Genomic DNA, 24,626 nt, shown 5'->3' with positions numbered 1-24,626 from the left:
TAAAAACATTCTACTAACCAAAAAACACACACAGAACAAACTAACACAACTGGGAATTTTTCTGAACACAAACCACTTAAAAAATTATGAATGTTAGATATTTTCCATAATTTTATAATTTACAGTTACCTTAATGTAAACCTTCATTTTTTGAAGTGGGGAAACATTTAAAATTCTACAAAGAACTGTAGCCACACTATATACACATTTATGAGATATCTTATCTACTTAATAAAACTTAACACTGACTGACACTCAACAAACAGCTTAAAGAGCACTGAAAAAAGGTCTTTGAAAATTCATTCCCTAAGGGGGTGAAATATAGGATGAAATTTTGTATGGAAGTTGTCATTTAAAGTTATAAATATGGATTGGTGTTGAAGCTTCTGTTTATAAATAATAAAAAAAATCAGTTGTATCATCATTTTTGGTAATTCATCAAAAATGAGGATCAAATATCTTCTAGAGTGCACTGGTATGCCTGAACGCACACTTTGAGAACAACTGCCCTGAACTATAATATTTAAGACTGAAATGTGATGGCAATGCTAGTACTCATATGCCAAAATTGCAATCATATACATAGTCAAGTTACATAATGACGACGAGTTTTATGGAAAGCATTTCCTTGCTATGCAATGTTGGCACACCACGGTGCGACACCAGCGATACTAGCCTTCTCTTCGGACGGTCCTGGTGGAAGAGATGCTGCCGACACAGATCTCTTCGCTGCACCTGTGATGCTGGCAATGACTCTCTTCTCGGACTCCAGAGGCTTCTGAGCGAAATGCAGCACCACAGCTTCCGAAGGCGTCTTCAGCTCGGCCGCAATGTCCTCGTGGCCGGAAAACAGCGCGTAGTCCTCCGCCGTCCAATCTGGTTGCAAATGTACATCGTACCACTACCTTGCTGGGTGAAATTTCAACCAAGAGATGTGGATGATCAACAACTAACCTCGATAAGCCTTCTAATTTAGAAACAGGAAAATTGAAAACTTAATTAATCTTTTGTTAGTTAACAATCAAACAATTCTTTGAAAAAAGTGTGTGTGGTGTGTGTGTGTGTGTGTCTATATATACACACACACACACACACACACACACACACACACACACACACACACACACACACACACCACACACACACACACACACACACACACCATTTATCAAGACAAATTTATAATTATTAGCATAATCTATTGCAATGCTTACCTACTTGGGCCAAAACACAAATATTAAAATTATTTTGCTTTTGTGGTGTTTGTACACACTGTACAAGAAGGTTTTGCCATAAAAAAAATTGAATAATCATAATAATTAGAAATTAGATGTTTTTTAATTAGGTTACAAAAGCAAAAATAAACAATTGTGGAATACGTTACCATTTCATTTATTTTTTATTTGGGCTTAGCCTTGCTGACAAACACAGTTATTACGTTATTAGAGACAGTGACTATCAACGATAAATCCTGGGCGCCATGTCGCCATGATGCCTAACTTTTCCTTGCTAATGACTAATTTCTGCCAAGATACCAAGACATAACTATATGATGGTTTTGAAAACATCAAAAAAATTTGTTGTTATGAGATCTTGTACAGAAATGACTGGGTCGGTATTTTAAATGAAAAAAAAGATGACTCTAATTACTTATATTGTATCAAATTGCTTCATAGGTAAATGTTAGGAGTTTAATGTTAAAATAATATTTAAAATTAGAACTGCTCACGAAAGTATACTGTTTTTTTTTGTCCCTGACTCGTAAACGTTCAGAGACATTGTACTGGCTTGATATCGGAGGTTAATGTAAAGAAATATTTACATAAGAATTGTTTTTATAATATCAATGAATATTTTAACTCATGTAGTTCTTTTAAAAATTATTTATAGTTTATATAGGTAGTTGTTATTCAATATGATGTGTGGTTTTTTGTATCATGTTTGTATCGTGATTATGATTTGTTAATATGTCGTATTTGTTTTCATCAATTTGTAATCTTTGTTTATTGACGTTCTCTATACCCCAATTGTATTACATACGTGTATAGGGGTCAACAGAGAGATGTAATTAAATAAATAAAAAATATCAGTAAGCCGCAGCCTGCAGCCAGCAACCCACCGTTGGAGTCCATGACGGCTCTCTGCGCGCCGTACTCCAGGAATAACTGCACCAGGGGCATGCGGCCGCTCCTGGCCGCCAGCATGAGGGGCGAGCGGTTGTCGCGGTCCACCACGTTCACCGACGACCCGTACCTCAGCAGCAGCTCGATCAGGTCGTCGTGCTCGAACTGCGTGGCCACGTGGAGGGGGAACTCGCCCAGCTGCCGGCACAGACACCGCCACCGCGTCCCAACACCTCTCGGGAACACTAACATAGGTGGTACAAAACTCCCACCAGCACTTGTGCATACTATCACAGTGATAAGTGAACCTCTTTCGGCTGATGAAATTGATCCAATTTGGCGTTTACCTTTTAAAGAAATCACTTTAGGTATTTTTCTGGCTAGCAAGAAAAAACTTCAGTCAACATCTTACAAAAGGTGCTCCTCCAGGTTGTGTATTTACCTGCCACCCTTCTGGATGGATCAACAGTGACACAGCAACACAATGAAAACATGCACGTCTGTACGTCTAGAAAAAACGAGAATTTTTTTTTTTAAAATTTCCAACAGATTCACAATTTACTTAAGAATGCGCTGAGGGCAGATGAGTAGTCCCATTTCATGATTTTGTTTTTAAAATCTATTTTAAGGAGAGTGAAAATGGCTAAAAATGTGTTTCCAGAATAATTTTTTGGGCATGAAACACCCGGTACAGATTCTTAAAAGCACTCGAATCATGTTATGACTGCTCCAAACATCATTGCGGTCCAATGCACAACGAGAAGACCGGGTGCCAGTTCAGAGGCGACACCGAGCTAGAAGCACCAGCGAGCGTCGCACATATCATCCCGCCTCACCGACACAGATAAACCCCTTACGGCAGGGCTTGTGAAATTGTACCTGCATAAGTGATCCTGGAGACAAGCACTAGACACACTCTAACGCTAGTTTCAAGATGGGTGGTTGGCTGCAGTGGCCGAAGAGAGGCGTGTCGCGTGTGGTGCCCGGACATCTTCAGGGGTGCAACATCGGGGGGAGGGGGGGAGGGTATTTTGCCCTACCCCTTCTGAAACCTTGAAGTGGGGGCAAACGGGGGCAAAGAAAGTGCTGTGTAATCAATTTTTAGATAATAAAACAGCTTAAATAGCACCATTTTCCACCTTGAAATACAAATTTTATCCGGGGGAGGACCCCCGGACCCCCCGCTTCAATATGGGGGATTGATGATTCCTTATAAAAAAAAATATAATTATAAAAAGGTATATTGCCCCTTCCCCCCACCCCCTTGGAAATTTAGTTGTTGCGCCCCTGCATCTACTCACGTTGTTCGAGTCCTCGTTGGCCCCTCTATTCAACAGCATGGAGGCTATCTCGTAGAAGCTGTGCTTGGCTGCGAGGTGCAGTCCCGAGTTGCCGTTGTAGTCCACGATGTTGATGTCCGCGCCCCTCTCCAGCATCAGCCGCACCGTCTCCGTCTGCCCACACTCTATTGCCTGCAGACACGGACCCACCCAGCCCCGTCTGTACTCAGCTACCCCAATGTAATGTGCAATCAAAGTACTTTAAATTATTACCAGCACAGTATTGAAATTTCAATACTATTTACTATAACAAATTTAAATTTTATTGAAAAAAACCATTAAAATAATTTGAAAATGTTTTTTTTTATTCTGTATATTTTTTTCTTCATTTTGAGCCGACGCAGTGCTATCCATGTCAGTTCAAGAGTCCACCCTGTGTCATCAGCGCGCGCGCCGGTTTTACGTGTTTTTTCTCCTCATTCCCTTGTGTGTGTTTCCCCTTCCCCCCACACTTCTTTCTTACCCCTCTGCGCTTCTGCCGTGTGTTGTGTGTGTCTGAGGTAGTGATGGGCAGAACGGATCTTCTGACCGAATCGGTTCTTTTTGATCAGTTCCGTGAGATGATTAGTTCAGAACGATTCGTTCATCTCGGTCAATTCGTTCTTTTCTGTGTATGGGATCTGGCTCTTTTATCAGGTGTCGTAACTCGTTCATCCTTTAGAGTATTACGTACGTGTTTTTGTATTTGAATTTGAACATTGCTTTCCCTAGCCAGTGAATCACAGTTGCGTATATGAAACAAGATTATTTATATTTTATTACTTTTTAAGTTACAAATATTAATATATAGGCTATTTACACTCTAGTGACAGTAAAGTGTTTACATGTAGACCAACACATTTAGAGAAAAAAGACAAAAATTTAATACTACTGCGATTCAGTATGAAGAGAAACAAATGAAGTACATTAATTAACCCAAAAATGGTAAGTGTGAACATTTGTAGTTAATTTCCCTGTTATTTTTTAATTCATAACGTTTTTTTTTTTTTTTTTTTTTTTTAGTTTTTTATTTCCAAATTTGTGTATGTGAATGTGAAAAAGCAATTTTAAACCACTACTTAACAGTTGACATTTTCAGGTATAGATACTTTTCATGTTACCCTATTTTATTTGATCAGTTATCGTTTGCTCTTGTGAACATGCGCACGCTGTGATTACTAATTCTTCAGACTCCTGACGTCATGAATCATTTTACGAACGAATCAGACCGGGCGCGTGACCGGTTCTCTCATCTCGTTCTCTCCGCATTTTCGTTCTTCCGAATCTTTCAAGGTACCGGCTCTCAAAGAACCGGTTCTTTACATCGCGAACGAATCGCAAGATTTCGTTCTCTCAAAGATTCGTTCTTTTTGAACGAATCGTTCACGAACAACCCATCACTAGTCTGAGGGTGTCTTCTTTGCATTTTTGCGCCCCATTCATTTTGGCAGCTAGCCGGACTCCGTAGCGTAGTCGGATGCACACCGGCTTACGGTGCGAGGGGTTCTGGGTTCGATTCCCGGGTAAGGCATAGGTGTTAACTAATCTACGTACGGATATTTGATTGATGGTATGAGAATAATAATGCTACGACTAAGAAAATGCATCTACCATCTAGTGCTGGTTGTGGGCTCGGGCCTGTTAAAATCTTCGCGAACACGGCGTCAGTCATGCAAGTTTATTTGGGGACATTAATGTGTAACGGTATTCTAAATTCTGTTTCGGCCCTGCCCTGGAAAATGTCTTCTGCTAGCTTTCATACTCTTGACTTGTTTGCTTTTATTTGAACTCTTGTCTCATGGAAGTGACTGTGGCCAGGTCTCTTGGCGTTACAAGTGAATTGTTGATTATTATGGGTTGTAGATTATCATGTTAATTTACGCTTTGTATTGTTCAGTTTTGGCGGTTACGTTAGACCGCGCCAGGTTTGTTTGACTGTTTGTGTTGTGCCTTCACGGTTTTAATGTTTGAGTCGCGGGTGTTTTTGCGTTGGTACAGTCACACATTTTTGTGACGAAGTCTGCTTGTTTTCAGACCGTAATGCGGCTCCTGTATTGTGGGATGCTTCGTATATTTAGTACTTTTAACATTGTATCACATGTTTGAGAGGCATTTAATCATTGTAGACATTTGGGAATAGTCTTATCGTTCAATGATATGCGACGTTGCAATGTGTATGTGTGTACATGGGCCGATTAGGAGTGTTGAAAGGCCCGTTGCGTGCCGACACTAGGCGCTTCTTTGTAACGAAGCATAAACATTTGAGGTTTACTACTATATTAGAGATTAATGTTATGTTATAGAGTGAATTGTTATCTGTGAGATACTTTTGTCAGCCTGACATTGTTCTTTCTGTCGTTTTGAACCACTGTATTTACTTGTTCAATAAAGGAATGTGTGTTTGAATTAACCATCTGAATGTTTCGTATTTATTAAAGACTTTTATTTCTCTTATTGTAATACAGTTTCATGCACACGTCTTTTACCACGGGATCTGTCCTTTTTCTTGTTAAGCCATTAAGGGGTTTATGCCCCAGGGGTTTTGGACATTGCTCAGTGGAAGTCCTTGTATCTCGTACAGTGACAAGGAGGAAGTGTTTTAGTTTCTGTGTTTTCCCAAGGGCGGCGCAGTTTATAAAATTCCAATATTACTCTGCTCAAAAAAAAATGCTATGGCATAATTTTTTACCAGTCCTGATATTCAACATTATGAGAAAATTTTCTCGGCAGTAATCTGTTTATAATACAAAATAGTTTTCATAACTTGATCAGGAATGACCTGGTGGCTCACTGGTTGCAACTTCTGGCTGATGAACCAGAAGTTCTGGGTTCAATTCCCAGATGGGTGGAGTATTTTTCACTAGTAGAACATTTATTTTCTGGGTTCAGGACTAGGTGATGTTTTGTCCCTTCACCTCTTGGCTGTGTAAGACAGGAGCAAACCATCACTGAACTGACCTGGCATTGAGAGTCTCAGGCACGTTATGGCTTCCACACAGTTAAGAAAACATCTAATGTAGGTATTACTGAAAATGTAATACATATAACATGTTGGATGTATTTAAAATTATAGGCTAAATAACAATAATTAAAACAAAATACTTTGGAATATAAACTTTTGGTTCCTAAAATCAAAGTGCTCAGTGAATTTAGAGTAGGTATTGTATTCTCTAATGCAAGAAATCATCTTAAATGTGAGACATACTTATATTTGATGATGTCTTGTATCTATTTTATCTGCTCTTTCAGTTAAGGTTACCAAATGTTCAACTTATCTCAGGTTCTTGGTTATCTCATGTCAAAGGTTTTATCATTTTCCTAAGAATGTGTTAATTTTCATCTTATGTTTGTATATTATATGAACATACATACAATGTCATAATTTTTTGGCCATCTCATGTTACATGCTTGGCATCATTGTTCTACAAGATATCAAGCATAATCTTACATTCCAGATTGTATTATATACTCTAAGTATTTTGAGTGGAGCTATCTCAAATTGTAGTAAATATTATATTTATTATTTAATGTTCAAGAATTGCAGACGTTAGTTTGGATATACAAATGTTTTCATAATAATTATTATGCACAAAAAATCAAGAAGGAAAACCCTTGATGAAAGATTGTGCCCTGCTTCTCTCTTGCACTCCAGACAGCAGTTAGTTTTTCAGTAAAAACAGGAATATAAAATTCATTTTCCATTAAAATTGCATTTTCCTGGATTTTTATTTTCTGTCGTGGAGTTGGAGACATTGAAGCGGAGGGCAGCGAGATGCGAGGGGTGAGAGGAGGGAAGAGGCGATTCACAGGCCATTGGTAGCGGCAAGGAACCTGGGCTGGAGCGACTGCAGGAGAGACGGTGATTGGAGAGGCTGGTCTAACAGTTTAGGCTGTGAACTGCAGAGAGGATTCTATAGACATAGGTAGGACCACGAGGCATTGGGCATGGAGGACGAAGAGGAGAAATCACAAGTTGAATGGTTGGAGGTTGGGTACGTGAGGGCATTAAGGAGCTTCTGAGAGAAGAGGTTAGGCATTGGGATGGCTCCTTGCCACCGAGCAGTAGTCCAATCGCAATAAACAATCTGCTCTCTTTAATCCTGCATTGTCCAGTTCGGCACATTCCGTGGTCCGACACGGACAGCTGCTTGCGTTTTGGATTTGATTTTGGGTGGATTCAGGCATTCGTTGACTTCGAGGACTAAGACATCAATAACTTAATGTTAATGTTTAGATTTTCTTGCCATTCAGCAGCTTACTGAACAAGTTTTAAATATAATTGTAATGTATTGTTAGCTTTTCTTTGATATTCTAGTTAAAACTATTGACTGGCATTCAAAAATCCAGCAAAAATCACTCATTCCTCATGTCTGTGGTCCCAAACTAGTCATATTAAAAAATACATAAAAATTAGGTGATTTTGAGTTTCATTTTTAAAATCCATATTTACTTTGTATTTAATGTTTCTAACCACGAACAATCTGTGGCTGTCCTATGGGATGGGTGATAGGGCACCTCCCCCCACTACCCACTGGAACTAATAAAAACTGGGGAGATAAAAAACAATTTGATCCATTCCACACACTATTTTTGAAGATGGTTCATATATTCTTATCTAAATATTTATATTATGAGCACTGAAAACAAGAAAAACCAAACTTTTTATAATAATTTGTGTAAGACATCATAAGTGTGTTTTATGGATCCGTTATATTTTTTTCAATACTTCGGAATCCTCTTTTAACTGGGAGGTATTCCACATCACCTGAAACCCTCTGGTCCACCACCCTCCCAGAGTTCCAGAGTTTTCAGCCAGTCCGCCACTAAGAGCAGCTTCCCTTTTCTTTGTAGTCCTTCCTACTATCAAGTTTTTTAAAATCCAGGGAAAAAAATCACTTTAGTGAGATATGTTAACCTTGACATCACATAAAGATCAGTGAGCACCATGATGAATTGATTATATACTATACTGAGATTAAAATACATGTAGAGTACCCCTGCTCCATGCATACCTGTTGCAAACAAAGGTAGAGTAAATAATTTTTGTGAATGCAACTAGGCAAGCTTATAAAAACAGATAAACTATTTCTAATATACACAGATACATGGCGACCTTTGAAAACTGAATCACAGCAATAAATGAGCTAGCAACTGCTCACAAACCCTAGTGAATACAGCATAAAACAGTGTACTTAACAAACACACATCGCTGAAGCAAGCACATGTCGGTGAGGGAGCGTGCAGCCAGGCTTACATGCAGTGCCCCCCAACCCACCCCCTGGTCCGCCCCGCACCGTGCCGTGACGATCGCCGTGCAGAACATGTGGCACGGGCACAGACAGGGACATCTCGCGCCCACACTCTCCACTGGCCGACGATGGACAGTCCACGAGCCCGGGGCAAAGAGCTGGTGCTGGAGCAGCAACTAGCCCTCCGGTGGCAGTGCCCTCCAGGGTGTCGCTCATCAGCCAACACCAGGAGACAATACCAGGAGTACCAAAGAAATGCCATTTTTAATTTTTTTTTTTAGTTTATAAACTGTGTTGTGGCAAATACTAAGAGCAAGTATCGATTGAAATCTTCACTTATAATAATCAGTGAGAGAAAGCATGTAGCTAGTAAACTCGTGAATCAGCAGTATAAAAGAGATAACAAATTTAATGAAGAAACCAGGTGTACTTACTGGCAAAAATATTATTTTGTGTACTGTTTTGTTTGACAATAAGAGGATGTTTTATTTTTGTAAATTATAATAGTGCCCAACAAAAAAAAAATACGATGGTCATGAGGACGGTAGGGGAATGGAATAGGCTGGAGGAGGAATATGTGTCGGCTGGGAGTGTGGATCAGTTCAGAAGAAGAGTGCGGGGAAAGAAGGGAGAATGCTTGCCACCGGGCACTTCTGTACCCAATTGCAGCTATATATAATAATAATAATAAAATATAGCTAAGGATTTCTTGACCAGTTGCTCTAGTAACAAGAATTTTTTATAGATGCATGCAGTGACTAAGATTGAAAACCATGCAAAACTGCAAAATTATCTTTCTTTCATATTAGTATACCTTCAGAAGTGGTGTCTTGCCCTCATTGTCACAAATGTTCATGTTGGCATTATTAACTATCAGGAACCAAACCACATTACAATGACCTTGCGAAGCCGCCAGGTGCAAAGGCGTCCTATTGTACCTATCAGGTATGTCTATGTCAGTCTTCTTGAGGTTTACTTTCAGCTTGTCCAAATTGCCTTGCCACGCCGCCTTGTGCAGCTTGCTGATGGACTTGTCCTTCCCGCTCAGGTCTATCTTGTAGGCATAACCTAGCTCCTGGGCCCCTGCGACGTCTTCGTCGCTCGGCGTCGCCTGCCGCGGCGGGGCCGGCAGCTCCAGGGAGAACGGCCCCACGTTCGTGGACGCGTGGTCCTTCCGCCCGGTCACAAACTTCAGAACCTTCTTCATCGCGGACACGTCCCAATCCCGCCCGCCAGCCAGCTATCTACACACCTGGTACGCCCACATGATGTAGCCACTTCTGGGGAAAATCAATACTGCGGGATCAACTACAACAGCACAAACTGCAAGTACTGTTATAATTACACGTTTTCAAAAATAACTTTAACTTAACATATACATATTTTTGGCGACGTAACTCATTTAGTGTGGATTCAGCGTCCCAAGAGTGCTTTGGGACATTTTCACGGAACATTATCAAATTTCATGCAGACAGGCATTCATGAAATGAGTCCGCCTCGAAAAAAAAAAGCGCGTTGGCAAAACATCAGCTGATTCGGAAATGACCTTGACAAGAAGTACTTATTTGCTATCGTAAATCACATTTCTCACGCAATAGATAATTAATTAATCTGGTGTGCGTGTGCGCTGGTTGCGCAAGTACAGCGTACGTATATTATTAGTATAACAAAGATTAGTAAGATCACAGTTTTCGAGATTCGCTATAATATTAATCAGCTGTCTTCTGTTAGTTTTCCTTTCAGCAGTGGAATACCGTTGTTTATTTGTTTTACCTTCACGCACGATGTTTTGTTTTACTGCCAGGTCAAATAGCTATCTATTTTTAATTGCTTGTGGGAAGTGTAGCCAGGTGAAATATTTGAATTGCAGAAATCTAAAGCATCTGCAATATACCGTGCAAATGACAAGCCGCAAACCCAAAACTCTGACTTCAGGATTTAATTTGTCCCCTGAAAGAAACATAACCACTTCTAAACCGGGTAGCCCAACAGATGATTCCTGTCAAATTGGCCTTCAGAAGGTTGTTGATACAGATTATTATGGCTTTGATGCTGCAGAGGCGCCAGTCGAACGGCTCAGCACAATAGAAGATGAGCTGCAAGTTAAAAATTTGCTGAAGGAAGTCTTAGCATTTCAGAGCACACAAGTTAGCAACTGGATTGTAGAGGTGAGTCTTTTGAAGCAAATTAAATTGACCAAATCATTGCATGATTGTACACATTTTTAAAACTTTATTTAAAATTTTTAGCATTTGAAAATAAATCATTATAGTCAGCAAATAATTACTAGCTAATTATTGATGTAGGTAGAATATACCAACTTACTGATTACCTATTCTAGTTTAGAACAATATATCAAAAATAAATTCTGCATGCTAATGTAATTTCCTGAAGAAATGTATTTTCTGCAACACAAGCACATGAATCTTCCCCATCCAAAAGGCTTGTAATGTAAGACTGTACAGATGGCTCATAATTCTTCAGCACTGCCTTGTTGGCGACTTAATCAATATTGCTACCACATCGCAGTGCAAACTTATAAAACTTTTTTTTTTCAAATTTAGTTTACCTACCCGTACCAAATATTTGCATTGTTTCTATTTCTTCAATGAGCTCAACATATATTCTCTATAGTAAAGTGAAGCAGGTATGTGCTGCCCTGAGCTATTGTATGTTCCCCAGAGTAAAGTGAAGCAGCTATGTGCTGCCTACAAGAGCCTGCTGAAGCCCCACCGGGAAGAGTTCCTGAAGACCCTAGCCAGCGAGTACAGTGTGGATCACCCCGCGGTCGTCAAATCTGCTCGCGTCCTGGTTGAACTGCAGGTGGGCGCTACTTCCACCTCCCTGTGTTTCTCACACTATCACATTTTCTGTCTGTCGAATTTGGTTGAATTACCGTTTGATTAAATCAGTCACTGCTTCAAAAGGTTTGACACAAAAGATTTGAAGTATTTGGACTGCTTCTTGAAGGGGTGTGTCAAATTATCAAAGCTCTGGTATTAATATTCGACCACAAGAGCACAGTAAAATCAACTAAATGAAAGTCACTGTTCTGCTGTAATTATTTTAACAATAGTAATAAGTAAACAAATCAATATCATACATTAGCTTTACATTATTATTTCAGCAGTAAATAATAGTTTTTTTCACTCTTAAATGTAGTAATACTCTACAGTACATCATTAACAGAAGTTGAAAAATTTTTCGTAGTTGTTTCCATTCAAAAACAGGTTTGACTTTTACTTGTAAGCATATTACTAAATGTTTTATAGCAATATAAAATTTTATGTGCAAGGATCAGTATGGTAACAAGGTCCTGGGGGTTGATTGGTCAGATCACTCGTCTAACACCAAGGAAATACGGGTTCAGTTCTGGGCGAAGAAGAACCTGGGCTTTGTGCACGGGGGAAATGTGGTTGATGCCATGAGCCAGTGGGTTTTCTCGAGGTACTCTTGCTAAGCCTCACCTGTTCATTCGGTCAGTGCTGTGTTAGCATCCAAACACTATTTATCGTCTCTAATACCCTCTATGTCAACATGAAATTAAGCTTAATTCATCCTCATTTCCTTGATCTTAACATTCATTGCAAGCTTTCTCTGCTAAACATAAATTTATTAATGTAAATAGGTACCTCTAAAATGTAAATTATTTCAGTGAAAAACATTTAAATTTAGCTGAAAGTTATATTGTAATACATTTGCAACTGCTGCAGTTGTACTTGTTTTGTCCAAAAATGATTTCGATTGGTTGAAACCATACATCATCATAGAATATTGAGAACATGTTCTTAATTAAAACGCTTCTTTGAAATGGCAGTCGTCCAATTATGTCAAATAAGTGATGTTGTTTCACCGATGTCTTTCGCAGTCAAATTTTCTTGCAAAAAAAGTGATTTGAAGCGATGCGATGTAAAAGTTGACAGTGCCAGCAGGGCTGTTGGCCTTCCGAGCTCCTCCGGCCTCCGGAGGTCTGACGTGGTGTGCGTGCGTGCCTCAGGAGACGGGAGACGAGAGACAGCTGCTGCGTGCCGAGGAGCGTCTCGGGAGCCTGCTGTCCCCTCAGTACCTGTGGCTGTTCCTGCACACCGGCCGCCTGGAGCGGGGCGTCAAGTTCCTGGTGGACTTGCGCACCGACCTGCTGGTAATTCACGTCGCGTGACTCTGTGCCGTTGTTGCGGTGGCTCACTGCTGCTCGGTGAATCATACCTCACACACTGGAAACTCTTTGACCAAACTAGGTATTTAATTCAGATTTTGAGGTAGATTTCGGGAGTCTGCGAGTATTCGGAAAACATTCAATATTTGTAAATAATTCGATGTTCAACATTGTAACTGGGATAATTTTAAAAAAAATGTTCATCACCAATAGATACATCAAGTGGGACTTATTCACAAACAATTTAATTGAAAAATGAAATAATTATGAAGATAAGATAATTTAGTGAGAAATAGAGATTTTTTATATGTAACAATTGATATATGATTATGATTCAAAATTTCTAGTAACAATATATTTTCATGTATTTCAATCAGTTGGATTACAAAAATATTTTTAAACATAGAATTTTATTGATTTAAGAAAATGCTTTGCCAGTTTTTTTTTTTTTTTAATTTTATTTTATTTTACTCATATCTATTATAGTTCCATATATATATGTGTGTGTATATATAATATATAATATATCATCTTACTGAATTTTGGATCATTTTTTTGGGACTCCTGTCAAGTTTGAAAAAAAAAAAAATGTGTATGTTAAAATTCTATTAGAAAATAACTTATATTCATGAATAATTTAATATTGATTTGAATAAAAAATAAAGTAATGGCAGAAACCTAATAGATTTATTTTTAAATGTAGTGTTCGGACTTGTTGTCTCTTTTGTACCTTGTGAGCTAAACATTTAGTAAAAGAATAAATTTTTTTTTATTAATTTACTGTTCAGCCATAAAATTTATGGTAATTTATGTTTCTTACGGTTACATGGTTCAAAGCAATTTTTTACAAATAGGCCAGCTTAGTGCTGGTTCTTTATCAATGTGTCTGTATTTTATTGACATCTGTGCAGAAGAAACCAGTGTTTTTGAATTCTGCTTTCTAGCTCTCGTGCGAAGTGCTTTTGTTGTTAAATGATTGTATTTCATTGCTCAGCAAAAGGCACTACTTATCTTGTTAATATTGGTTGTTATTTTTGTCTAATTGAACAATAAATTCCTCAATATTTAATTTCATCAGTTGTCGGCTTGAGGTCGTTGCGGTTAGGAGTAATTATGCCAAGAAAAGATGGTTGCCAATATGTACGTTACATTAACAAACTATAATCTATTTAAGAATAGAGGTTTTTGAGATACCGGTAATGGCAACTTTTTGAAGCTAATTATTTTATTGCAAACAGTTTGTATTAAGAATACATTTTTTATATTTATTTCAGTTTTTACCAACCTTTTAAAAAGTTGCATTTAGCATACCTTTTTTTTTGGTGCGTAAGTTTTAGTTCACCTACTTTTCTTTTTGCAATAAAGTTTTTAATGGTGCAATTTGCCAGTACATGTTAAAAAAAAAGTAGCAGTCATGGGGACTGTCGACAGAAGTGAAAACTGAAAACTTTTGTTTTTAAATGTGTGATATGACATCATTTCTACGTCAAATGTACGTTAAAAAAAATGATTTTTGGTATTATATAGGATATGATGTCGGCATGATACCATTTAGCCTTGCATCATTTTTTTTAGTCACAGCAGATGTCAGTGGTTATGTCGGAATTACTTGAAAATTCGTTAGCTAGCCATGCGGGGCGTCGTGCACAGGCGCTGATGTCGGAGCTGAGCCGGGCCGAGGGTGCGCTCTCCCAGCTGCAGCAGTTGGACCGCACGCTGCGGGAGCTGTTGTCCCTCTGGTTCTCGGTGGGCTTCCTCGCCCTGGAGCGCGTCACCTGGCGGTCCCCCTGCGAGCTGCTCCAGAAGGTCCGTGCCGCGGCGTTCCGCAGGGGCCGACACTCCAGTTTTGTTTTTTCAAGGGAGGTGGAGAATGATTTAAAAAAAAATTTTAAACAATTAAAATTTTTTTACATGTATATTAAAAAAAATATTGTCCGTAAAGTTGGTTCACGGACGACAATTTTACGCGATAACGTCGTACCAAAATTTTTTAAATTGTTTGCTTTTGAAAAGCTCGCCTCTTAACCTGTTTGATATTAATAGAAGATTTTCTCGCACGGTGGTTGGCCGAGTTCTTCACCTGAAGTTTCCCCGACCTCTATTTTACTTCATATTTTTTTTATATTTGTTTCACAAACAATTATATAATGTTAAACACTATTAAAACTGCTGTTGATTTTTTTTTCCAAGATTAATTTTGCTTCTTGAATCATTTTTACACTTTCACTCAGTTTCCAATAGCCATAATATTAGAAAACTAATAATAAATTAAGAGCTACTTAAATATATCTGTTTGTAGCAACACATAATTTCCAAGCTATTGACAAATCAAGGCATATTATTTAAAGTCTCACTCGTAGTTGATTTGAATAAAACTACTGGGTGATTACCTAGTTAGATGGCAGTCACTACGCAAATGAATAATTTCACAATTTTAAAGCCTATTTTACGATTTAATAAGCAGTAAATATTAAAAAATGGAATGTTATATGCAGAAAATTTGTGTGTTTCTTTTATGAGGAATATGCTAGGACTTAAAAAAAATGGTGTTACAAGCAGGAATCATATACATATAAGCATTAAGATTCCAATTTGAATGTTCATGTTGAATGCGAAGTCTGCTCACCGACCAAGTGTGACTGAGCAGTGCGTGTTGTGCGCAGATCTCGGAGTACGAGGCTGTGCACCCGGTGCGCAACTGGACGGACCTGAAGCGACGCGTGGGGCCCTACAGGCGCTGCTACGTTTACACGCACGGCAGCATGCCGGGGGAGCCCCTCGTGGTGTTGCACACGGCCCTCTGTGACGAGATCGTGGGCAGCCTCCGGGGCCTGGTGTCGTCTGCTTCCCGCATGTCCGGTAACCCCCTGGCATTCCTTGTGCTCCCTCTGTGTGTGACCCTCGGGACAGTTGGGAAGCAGTGTTTGAGCATGTCGTAGCGTGAGACCAATGGACGTGTGAGTTGGCCTCACTTGAGGGGCTCTCTCTTGTACGCACAGTAGGTAATTGTCTTCAAAAACCAGTTGTTTGCAGGCTTGTTGTTGTAAAACCCCCATTTCGATTGTTAACTTCACCCATGCATTGTGCAGTGTTCTGATCATTTCCCAAACAGTCAAACCTCATTACTCTGAAATTCATACTAATCAGTTTTTACTACATGTTATTGTTTACTTTTGGAAAAAAACAACTATTTATTATGTAATAACCATAATTTTGTATCGAACATCATTACTCGTTTGTAATTTCTAGTGACTGTAAACATTTTGCATTAATTATATATTTTTAATACTAGAGATTTTGTTAATGATGTGTCACTGTATTTTGATAAAGTTTGCTCAGTACATACAAGAAGATAAATGCAGTGCCTCATCACCAACTTAAAGGAAACACTGGTATTAAATTTTCAGTGGACATGGCTGCTAGGACAGACACGCCGATCAGCGTCGAAGAGGAAGACCCTGCAGGCATAAAGGCTGCCATATTCTACTCCATATCGTCCACCCAGAAGGGACTCAAAGTGAGTTATTAAGGATGGCTGTAGCTCATGCCTGATTGTAACTGCACACAAGATGCAGGTTCTTATTCTAATTGCATTCTCGGAATTGTATGAAACTCAGGACGAGCCATGCTGTGGTGGGATGTTAGGTACTTTCCACATTTTAAGGGATCAAATGTTAGAAATGCACTTTCCTTATATGGTCATGATTTTGTTTCTGCTTTGTGATTGGTCAGTTGACGCGGGGTTGCCTGCCCTTTATTTAACCTTTGTACGGGAAGACAACTTCATTGTTAAAATAGTGTCGCTCGATTGTCACCGCGTGTGTGCAGCTTAAGAAAAATAAGTTGAGATTGTATGAATAGGTATTTTCACGCCTGCTGGTTGGGGCCAGGCCGAGGTATAATTTTTTTTTTATCTGTTTGGACTTTTTATTTAATTAGAAATTTGACCCCAGGTGTCGGCATCGGCCCGTGGTGACGATAATCGCCAGCGAGACTACACTGGTCTCACATAATTCTGTACTTTGCTTAAAAATTTAAGTGGAGGATGTCAGCTAATTTTTTTTTTAAATTGAGCGACGAGCTACATTGAATATGTGCAGAAATTCACCTGGACTTATGTAAGCTGTGATCCACGTAGTATTTTAAAAAAAATCATAATAAAACAAGGCTGTGCAAAGAAATTATTTTATTTAAAAGTTTCAAGAGAGAAATTACTCTATTGAAAGAATAATTTTTTCCTAATGTTGACAACAAGACGGACTTAAAAACATAACTTCAAAGATCGTATGTATAACATCATAAACTTTCCAGTGGTTACAGTATCTGCTTTGAATATATATACTGTATAGAAGTCGCCAGCCCAGGTTAAAATTTCTAATACGGTTTGAGGTAGTTGGTTAATTCACCGCCGCAATCGCCACCATCTCTAGGGCATCTTCTTGTGGTGGTCCCTAGTGGACAAGTGTCGAACTCTTCAAACACCCCTTCCCCCTCCCGTTGAATGACCTTGAGCTGCAGTGAATGATGGGTGGGGGGTGCGGGGGAATGACAGCGGGCGACAGTGCTGCGCTCTAACGTGTAAATAACAACCTAAGACGATACAGGGCGTTACGGCAGCGCCCTGCAGCGGTGAAGTTCCCAAGCTGCTTATCATACGCTCCTGAAAAACGTAGAGTAAATCCTATCCACTCGCGACTTCTATACAGTATATATATTCAAAGGTATCTGGTTCCTGTTGTGGGTTGCTGGAGTGTGACGAAGCCCTCGCTGGCTCTCTCGTTGCAGGGCATCGAGCTGGGCAACTACCTGATCAAGCGCGCCGTGCAGGAAGTGCGGGCCGAGTTCCCCCTCATCAGCATGTTCTCCACGCTGTCACCGGTCCCTCAGTTCCGCGCCTGGGTCGTCGACAAGCTCAAGGCCGCGGAGAGAGGTTGTTCCAGCCAGCCCCTGGTTGAAGTGTAGCTGTTGGCTAGACCTGTGGCGTATGTAGTTGGTCAGGACAGTATCATCGCGTGTACGAGGTGCACCCGTACTTCACTGTGACAAACATCTTTGTCCGAGGTGTACAAAATTTATGTAGGTTAGGAAATAATTAAAAATGGCTAGATTCCGCATTTCTCCAATTCTGATTCCACAATTTTTCCTCAATTTCAGTTTCGATTCCGATTCTAACTTCCATTTATACAGTTTCCTCTCTTCTGCCATGCTCTTTAAAAGTCCTGTTTGTTGTGTTTTACTTGATTTACGTCCGTCAACGTTTACATTGAATTAAAAAAGTAACTGATCATGAGAGATTTTCTGTTGATCGTGATTAAAATTAACAATATATTGAATAAGTTGAGTTACCTAGGTCATAGAAATGAAACATCAACACGAAACGAAAAACAATGCATTTTGTACAAAAATTTGTTTACACGCGGACAGCATAATGCTATGCACAAACAATAAATCATAGGCATTTAATTCTTTTAAGCGAAAATATTCACTTAAAAAGTATAAACCACTGTAAATGAAAGGCAAAGTTTATCAATGACATAAAACCTAAATTATTTTGGGCAGTTGCAGTATTCTTCTAAAAGAATTGCGTTTGGCTTCAGCATGCAAAGCAGTTCGCTCACTCCATATTCCCGTTGCCTTGACAGCAGGAGTCTGGAACACATGTATGCATACCACCGCACTCGTACACCACCTCACTGGTTTATGCATTACCTTTGCTTGTATACCATCACACACATACCTTTGAGATTATATGCAACCACACTCGTATACCATGTTTGTACACCACCACACTCATAGTGCTACCATGCTTGCATATTACCACACTAGTATACTAGGTATGTATGCCACCACACTTGTGTACAACCGTGCTTGTACACCACCACACTCAATTTACTACCACTGTCATATACCACCCCACTCGTAAACCACCTTACTTGTGCACCATCAGGCTTGTATACCATCGTGATTTTATACCACTCTTATGCCGGTCCAGCCAGTGGCGGATCCAGGATTTTGGTTTGGGAGGGGCTTGACCCAGCTGAGGCTAGGCTTTACCAAGGCAAACAATATAACAATAGTGGACCCAGATGCTTTTGGAGGGGGCTTGAGCCCCTTAGCCCCCCCTCTGGATCCACTACTGGGTCCAGCCATACTGAATCTGATTCTCCATTATTTCCTGAGATCACTGCAGGCAAGTGTAGAGTAGGCCGTGGCTGTTGTCGTGACCTGGCTGACCTCTGTGCTGCAGGCGAGGCGGGAGTGCTGACCCCGGAGGAGGAGGAGCGTCTCGGCGCGCACCTGGGCGCGCAGGGCGTGTGGGCGGAGCTGCGCAGGCTGTTCCACGCCAACTCGTGGGCGAGCGACGGGCGGCTGGCGGACCTGCTCGAGGCCCCGCTCATGCGGCTGTGCGCTCGCTACCTGCTGCTGGAGAAGAGGCGCGGCTACGCGCTCGACAGCGTCGGTGGGTGGCGATCCGGGTCTTGGTTCTCGGCAGGTTGTGAAACCCAGCTGTGTCCCGGGTGGGGAACACGGCAGGTGTTTCAGCGGGTTGCTAGAGTACACTGCCGCCATGTTAGTTTAATTTTTACCCACTGGAGTGCGGTAATCATTTATTACTGTGGACCCGCCATCTTGAAGTTTGATTGCTATTTTTGTCTTGGGTAGACCCATTTCCACCATTTCCATCATCCGTTAACTTTGTTCAATGCTCCATTGTCGTATCACACGTTGTTGCTCAGGTAACGAATGTCACGGGAAAGTGAGGAAACTGAAGGACTGGTCGCGGAAGTCAAGAGAGCGTCCCTGAATAAGCAGTAGTGGCGCTGAAAGTCGAGAAATTTTTAATTTCCATGAGCTTTTTTGCTAATTTACATGCAGAAAAAATTATCTCTGAAAAAGTTTTTAACTTTACAGTTTGAAAGTTAAATTTTTTTGTAAAATTTTATTTGCTCTGGTTTAATAGATAGTTGTGTACACCCTTTATCATTATCCCTTGTCATCTCTTATGAATTTGATGAGGATGAGACTTGAAGCCATAATTCAGTCATTCGTTTACTTCGTAGTCAAAAATTTGAGTGTTACGTGTGTTATTTTGTGTGTCCTGCCACTTTCAATGTCTGTAATAATGTTATACATACTGGAGTTGGAACGATAGCATCATTTTGATACTCAAAGGAATTTTTGGTACATACTGTTTACAGCATTATATTTTTGGTAAAACCGAACATTCATTATGCATTTAAAATTAATGAATGGTGTTGTAGATTTCAGGAAAAAAAAAATCAAACACAATATACAACAAAGCACATGTGTTCACAAATATTATGTATGTAGTATACATTAAAATCACAAGTAAAAAAAATAAATAATCAGTTCCACGAGTTTAAAAATTATTCTTGAGAAAAATAAGCATCTGAACTCTATTGGAACCGAGTCTTCTTTTTTTTTGTTATTTGAAAAGTCCAGCTTCACTGAAGTTCTGTAGCTGTGAAGCTCTCTGGACTTTCTTGCTGGCTGGTGTATGTGAGGGAAAACGTTAATTCTTCCATCGCAACCGAAGTATCGGATGTTTGGAATGATACTCAATACTGTTGATTTGATGAGGTATCAATGGGTATCATGGTGTCAAGGTATTGAAGGTCCTACCTTCAATGCATACAAATATAAACATTAAATGATTTTACGTGAGTAAACTGATGTAAGGTAATGATCATCAAGGCTATTTGTTCGGTTACTGTTGCAATTAAACAGCTTATGTTATGTGGAGTAAAGTGTGTGGGTTTTGCTGAGAGATCTCTCGTTGCCTCGCAGCAAACTTCCACCTGAAGAACGGGGCGGTGATGTGGCGCCTGAACTGGCGTGCCGACACGAGCCCTCGGGGTCTCGGAAACTCCTTCGGCATCATGGTCAACTACAGGTACGCTCGCTCTGGTAGACCGTAGCCAAGTGTTCATTTGTAATGAAGCATCCTCAGCAACCATATCCAAGTTTTTTTTATTGCTATGAAGATACATAACTTTGGGGGCAAGAGTTGTGCTCATACAAGCATGTATGTGTATGTGTAAAGATCACAAGAAAATTATCTAATTAGTCGTTGCTTGCCAAAAAATAAAACCCAGTTGTCATGAATACATTTATTATGATCACCCTCTCCATTATGACCCCTTTTCGAGGAACTGCGAAATATTTTTATTAAAAAGCCTAAAATTTGATGGAAATCTGACAAAAATTTATATTAGCACACTGTGCTTGTTTCTTTTGGTGAGTGCTGTACTAGGATGCAGCAGACACCCTCTTCCCTTGGTTGATCCTGTTCACCCTCCTCCAATCTCGGCAAATGTTAATTACGACACCCAAACAAATCTGAACAAGTAATAATGACTCAAAAAGTATCACAACATACACAGATGAATATATGTATGTATAAAACATAGGCAAACAACTGAAGAGATTCCATCTCCATAAGGACCTTCATCCTTCAATGCACAATGCTGTCAGTGATCCTCCACATGACAGCACGTGAGTGATCAGTCTACTAACTGGCAGCTCCCTGTGGCATAGGACTGCTCTCCATGGTGCAAGTTATAACCCCTAGAAGAAAAATAACTTACCATTCAGGTGTGATAGTCCATTAGTCATTAGATTTTAAAGGTTTGTAGCTAAATTCTTTGCAAAATGTGGATTTCGTAGTCGTGTATATTGTGTATAGGGAAGGTGATATGGTGAAGTGTCTAATCCAGCATTCTATGGCTCTGCTTGTTTCGTAATTTAATACCAATCGGGAATCAATCTGCTTGCGTTTAGATATTTTGAGGGTATTCCGGCTGCCAGGTTCATTACTGCGCTGCCGGCAATCTCAGTTTGCTCTTAGTTTATCGTTACTGTCTGTTTTTATTTAAGTACAGTGTTTTCTGTTCACTGGTACATTTTCTGTAATTGTGTTTTGAAGACAACTAACTATTTTAACTATTTTAACTATTTTATCTTTCTATATAGCAGCTTAATACAACTTGTTTGAAATGCCATTGTAGTGTGTATTAATTTTTCTCTATATTGACATCTCACCACTTTGATTTCACTGACAATTGCATTGAAATTGCAAGGCATTGATAAAAACTAAACACCTACGGTTAACTTAATTGCTCACAAACAACACATCCTGCTATGAAATCAGGTAAGTGCTAGTGTGTGTGTCCTGATGTTGCAGGTACTTTCTGGAAGACCTGGAGACAAACAGCAGGAAGTACCAGGAGAAGCAAGTTGTATCAGCTTCAGAACAGTTCTACCAACTGTCTGCGGGCTCGGCCGACACCATAGCTTCGAAGTTATGACAGGATGGGAGTTATAACGTATAAGAAATTTTTGGGGTTTCTCGTAGTTTGTATATTTCAAGGGTGCAGTTAGGTTTTGAATGTTTATATATAAAATAGTTACAAAGCAATAAGAAAACTAAGTTCTATCTTATATATTTTTTTACACGCTTAAGTGTGTAAGTTTATTGACCATTGTTTTATTGTTGTTATTGTGTCATCATTATGTCATTGTCTTAGTTGTAGGCTCAATATTTTCTTTTCTGTGCTTTTAATTTAAAACATTTTTATGGCCACATAATATATATCAATTTTTAAACATAAAATTAAAAAAAAATTGTTTGTTTGTATCATCAGTAGTCTGTGCTTGAAGTATACCAAACTGGAAAATAGATAACTTTTTTTATGCTGTAAATCCAGAAATGTCATAATATTATGTTAACTATTTTTATGATACACGTAGGGTAATTGAGCAAACAAAATGTAAATGTGTAAACACATTATTACGTTTTAGAATGCTGTAGTTTGTTTTATGAGGGTCCTAATAAAAGTAAAAGGAACAGAAAGGAAATCAGGATACCACAAGTGCAATTCATCTACCACTACTTAATGAGAACTGTGGTGGCAATATTAGGCTGTGACACAACAGTATTTGTGTTATGTTTGTATCTTGTTTCCGTCATCATCGTGTGTTTTGGTGTTGTTTTTGGCATATTAAATGTTGTTACTGTTCAATGTTTATTTTTTAAATGAAAGTAAGTACTATGTGTGTGATATTTTTTTTGTCTAATTTTTTACATGCCCATCAACAGTGTAGGGACTTAAGCAGTGGGCACAACAAAAACAAAGGACAAATGTAATCACTGCAAGTGTGAAGGCACTGCCAACTGGCAGGAACTAAGCAGGCAGGCACCACCTGAAAGGAAATACCCCAACGATGGGCACTACAATGATTGGGTGACCAGCATAGGCAGCCTGTACCATGCATTTGCACAATCACAAAAATAGCAAAAATAAAATAAAACAGACAGGCACATTGACAATTAAATAAAAAAAGAAAAATTAAGTAATTAATATTATTAATGTAACATAATAGCAAACTATAAAGTTAATTTAGCACTATAATATAAGTATAAATATTTTAATTATCAAAATTCTTATCAATTTTGTTAGAGTTTGAAATTAGTTTGTAATGTAATATCATTGTGATTGTGAACTGTACACAGAGCTGATAATAAGCGATTATTGAATTGGGGCACTCTAAACCAATATTATCTAAAAATAGTTGCAATTTATTTTGGATTAACTATAACAGTTATAAAGAGATAACAGATAAACATATAACAGAGATAATGCTTTGTAAAACAAACAGTCTTATACATTTCTGTTTCAGATGTCAACGCCCATTGCGTTACCGTTAACAGGACCAGTTGTGATTAAGAGAGTACCAGAACTTTAGTAAAGTAGACATTGCTAAACTATTTGCTTAGTGAGACTTACAACTAAGTACTTAGTTATGAAGTTACTAACGACTAACGACTCGGTCTTAGATAAAAATTTTAACCCGCGTGACTTGGAACTCCTTGTATGTTCTGGGGCCTCCCAGCCCCTGTTCTCATTGTAGATAAGATTTGCCATTTCACATCTCAACACTTATTACCGTGAACTTAAACGAAATAGATACCTGGGTGGCCAGTGCCCGTCCAATCAGTCTAAAACTTTACCTTATGAAACGTGAACTCATTTCCTTCCCAAGAAGTGAGCCTAACAGTTACATCCCTGACTTGTTAGCACTAACAGACTCGTTACCAGGACGGGCAGGAGCCCGCCCAGTGATCTCGAGCTGAATATAACTCCTCCTTAAAAACCCTCGGACACTACTACTACTACTTTCCAGAAGGTTTCGGCCCAGCCGACTCCAAATTTTCAATCAGGGTACAAAGTAACTTTGTGGACCCCACGTAGCTCGCGCCGCAAGGGACATTGCCCTAGGTTTCGCCACAGGGCGACCCTGAAACATCACCTCGAGGCAGCACCAGACGCGCGACACACCCCGGTATGTGCGACGCCAACACAGCCACCGCCCGGACCCGTCACATACTCCGGTCACAGAGCTGCGCCACTCTGCAACTGTGGCAATGACGGCTTCAGGATGACTTTTCGGGAGGGGCTATCGCACAAAGAAAGGTCGTAGTTGCAAAAAATGAAAGTGGTCAGATATTGGCCTTGGTATATTATTTACAAATTACAGGTTTCAAATACAGAACCTTAATAGCTCCATGCAACTTTTGATGAGATAAAAGTGTAACATATGAAATTAAATATTTAAGTAAACATAAATATACACTTATCAATAAAATTGGTCTCGGGAGGGGCTATCGTCCCCACCGCCCCCCTTCTGGAGCCACGCTTGAACTGTGGCAACCCACACACAGCCTGCACCGAGAAAGACAGAAATTTAAATACGGCTA

The 24,626-nt window shown here is 39.5% G+C and overlaps 2 protein-coding genes across 2 annotated transcripts in view; one reads left to right on the top strand and one right to left on the bottom strand.

Moving 5' to 3' along the window:
* LOC134532597 (uncharacterized) overlaps positions 1 to 10,453 on the bottom strand; it is a 46,978-nt gene extending 36,525 nt beyond the window's left edge. The window contains exons 1-4 of the mRNA XM_063369162.1: positions 9,506 to 10,453; positions 3,425 to 3,595; positions 2,120 to 2,321; positions 677 to 876 (exon numbers count right to left, since the gene is read on the bottom strand). Coding sequence (XP_063225232.1) covers positions 677 to 876; positions 2,120 to 2,321; positions 3,425 to 3,595; positions 9,506 to 9,898 — 966 coding nt within the window. The 5' untranslated portion in view covers positions 9,899 to 10,453. The remainder of the gene's footprint in view (positions 1 to 676; positions 877 to 2,119; positions 2,322 to 3,424; positions 3,596 to 9,505) is intronic.
* Positions 10,454 to 10,468: 15 nt separating this feature from the next.
* Positions 10,469 to 22,890, top strand: LOC134532598 (malonyl-CoA decarboxylase, mitochondrial-like). Its single transcript, XM_063369163.1, has 10 exons — positions 10,469 to 10,859; positions 11,374 to 11,514; positions 12,689 to 12,832; positions 14,498 to 14,653; positions 15,511 to 15,706; positions 16,255 to 16,364; positions 17,633 to 17,777; positions 19,095 to 19,307; positions 20,657 to 20,762; positions 22,053 to 22,890. Exons 1-10 carry the CDS (start codon positions 10,476 to 10,478, stop codon positions 22,174 to 22,176), a joined length of 1,719 nt encoding a protein of 572 aa, XP_063225233.1. The 5' UTR covers positions 10,469 to 10,475; the 3' UTR covers positions 22,177 to 22,890.
* The last annotated feature ends 1,736 nt before the right edge of the window (positions 22,891 to 24,626 follow it).

Source organism: Bacillus rossius, chromosome 6 (genome assembly GCF_032445375.1).
Source record: "Bacillus rossius redtenbacheri isolate Brsri chromosome 6, Brsri_v3, whole genome shotgun sequence".
Classification (NCBI taxonomy): Eukaryota; Metazoa; Arthropoda; class Insecta; order Phasmatodea; family Bacillidae; genus Bacillus; species Bacillus rossius.
The sequence above is the reverse complement of the archived record's forward strand: the minus strand, read 5'-3'. Positions and strand labels throughout refer to the sequence as shown.